Source organism: Nicotiana sylvestris, chromosome 9 (assembly GCF_000393655.2).
Source record: "Nicotiana sylvestris chromosome 9, ASM39365v2, whole genome shotgun sequence".
Classification (NCBI taxonomy): domain Eukaryota; kingdom Viridiplantae; phylum Streptophyta; class Magnoliopsida; order Solanales; family Solanaceae; genus Nicotiana; species Nicotiana sylvestris.
Genome location: NC_091065.1, coordinates 27,670,161 through 27,672,574, shown reverse-complemented (window position 1 = coordinate 27,672,574; position 2,414 = coordinate 27,670,161). Strand labels below are relative to the sequence as shown.

Genomic DNA, 2,414 nt, shown 5'->3' with positions numbered 1-2,414 from the left:
TGTTACTTGTTTAAAAATGAGCATGGAGGACATGGAAAAGTTGGGGATTCTTTCACAAAGAGTGGTTTTAGAGATTGGAATAAAGCTATAGAAAGATTTAACGCACACATTGGAGAGGTAAATAGTCTTCACAATCGGTGTTTTAAGATGATGAGAGACTTAATTAATCAAGAACAATCAATTCTAACCTCTTTTGACAAGCAGTCTGAAAAAATTAAAAGTGATTATTGAGTTCGGTTGAATGCTTCGATTGATGTAGCAAGATATCTTTTAAAACAAGGAATGTCTTTCCGGGGCCACGATGAAGGTGAAGCTTCTACTAAAAGAGGAAACTTTGTAGAACTCTTACAATGGTATGCAAATAGGGATGATGAAGTGAAAAAAGTTGTGCTACAAAGTGCTCCACAAAATAACATGATGATTGCTCCAAATATCCAAAATGAGATCGTGAATGCTTGTGCGAAAGAAATAATGAAAGCAATAGTTGAAGATTTGAATGGAGAATATTTTGGAATTTTGGTTGATGAATCTAAGGACGTCTCTCATAAGGAACAAATGGCTCTTGTTCTGCGGTATGTCAACAAAGAGGGCAAACTTATTGAGCGATTCCTTAGTATTGTTCATGTTAAAAAAATAACTTCATCGTCATTACAAAAAGCAATCTGTGATTTGCTTTTAGAGCACTCATTGAGTCCATCTCAAATACGAGGACAAGGTTATGATGGAGCTAGTAACATGCAAGGAGAAATCAATGGTCTTAAAACTTTAATTCTGAAAGATAATCCTTCGGCATATTGTATACATTGCTTTGGCCATCAATTGCAATTGACTCTTGTAGCCGTTGCAAAAAAACATTGTGATGTAGATCAATTTTTTGATATTGTTGCTAATGTCTTGAATATTGTTGTAAGTTCTTTTAAGCGTAGGGATATGCTTCGAGAGGATCAGGCAAAATAATTAGAGGAGCTACAAGTGCTTGGTGAAGTTCATACAGGAAGTGGACTAAATCAAGAACTTGGACTCCAAAGGCCAGGTGATACTCGATGGGGTTCTCATTTTAAGACAGTGCGTAACTTTATTACATTATTCTCGTCTATCATTAATGTACTTGAGTTTCTTGCAAGTGAGGGTGCAAATTATCTAGAGAGATCAGTGGCAAAAAGTTTAGTGAATGACATAAGATCTTTTGAGTTTGTGCATATGATGCACTTGATGTTAAAATTATTGGCAATTACAAATGATTTGAATATGGCTTTGCAAAGAAAAGACCAAGATATTGTAAATGCTATGAAGCTTGCTGGTTTCGCGAAGAGGCAATTGCAAGGGATGAGAGAATCTAAATGGGAATCTTTGATAAATGATGCCTCTTCATTTTGTGCCAAGCATGATATTGTGATCCCTGAAATGGATAAGAACTATCATCTTGGAAAGTCAAAGCGTAGGAGTTCAAGTGTTACATATTCTCATCATTTGCGTGTCGAAGTTTTTAATACTGTTATTGATTTGCAACTTTTAGAGCTTAACAGTCGTTTTGATGCGGTGAATAGTAATCTACTTCTTGGTATGGCTAGTTTGAGTCCGGATAATTCTTTTGCAAATTATGATAAAGAAAGAATTATGAAACTTGCTACACTTTATCCTCACGAGTTTAGTGGTTCAAAGCTTGAAGATCTCAGTTACGAGCTTGACAACTATATTCTCTTTGTGAAAGAAGACAACGATTTCTCTAACTTGAAAGGACTTGGAGATCTTTCAGAAAGACTAGTTGAAACAGATTTGTACAAGACTTGGAGACTTGTTTTTTTGCTTGTGAAGTTAAGTCTGATATTGCCTGTCGCTACTGCAACGGTAGAAAGAGCTTTTTCTTCAATGAAGTACATCAAAAATGACTTGCGTAGCAGAATTGGTGATGAATTTTTGAATGACTGTTTAGTTTGTTATATAGAAGATGAAGTATTTGAAACTATACCTAATGATGCGATTATTGATCGTTTTCAAAGCATGACAACCCGTAGGGTACAATTGTAATGGTGATATTTATTGAATATATAATATGTTGGATGGTTCGATACTTGCTATATATATATATATATATATATATATATATATATATATATATATATATATATATATATATATTTCGTTCGGTTATTATTTGTATAGTAACTTGAGGTATGTGCTAGAGTTCTAAATCTTGAACCCATAAAGTTAAATTCCTGGATCCGCCTCTGGCAAAAGATATATTGTATAAAATTTGTATAAAACTTGTATTTATGTGGTATGATATTGTAGTTGTATATAACTGGGTAAAAATAATGTATGAAAATGTAGATAAGTTATAAATAAGTTGTATAATATATAATTAGTTGTATGAATTTTTTTTACTATGCATAAATCAGATATAAAATATACAA

At 33.0% G+C, this 2,414-nt stretch overlaps 1 protein-coding gene across 1 annotated transcript; it reads left to right on the top strand.

Annotated features, from left to right (window-relative positions):
- Positions 1 to 282: 282 nt before the first annotated feature.
- Positions 283 to 2,028, top strand: LOC104232291 (uncharacterized). The gene is made up of 2 exons (XM_070156978.1): positions 283 to 910; positions 995 to 2,028. The coding sequence occupies exons 1-2, from the start codon at positions 283 to 285 to the stop codon at positions 2,026 to 2,028; spliced, it is 1,662 nt and encodes a 553-aa protein (XP_070013079.1).
- Positions 2,029 to 2,414: the final 386 nt, after the last annotated feature.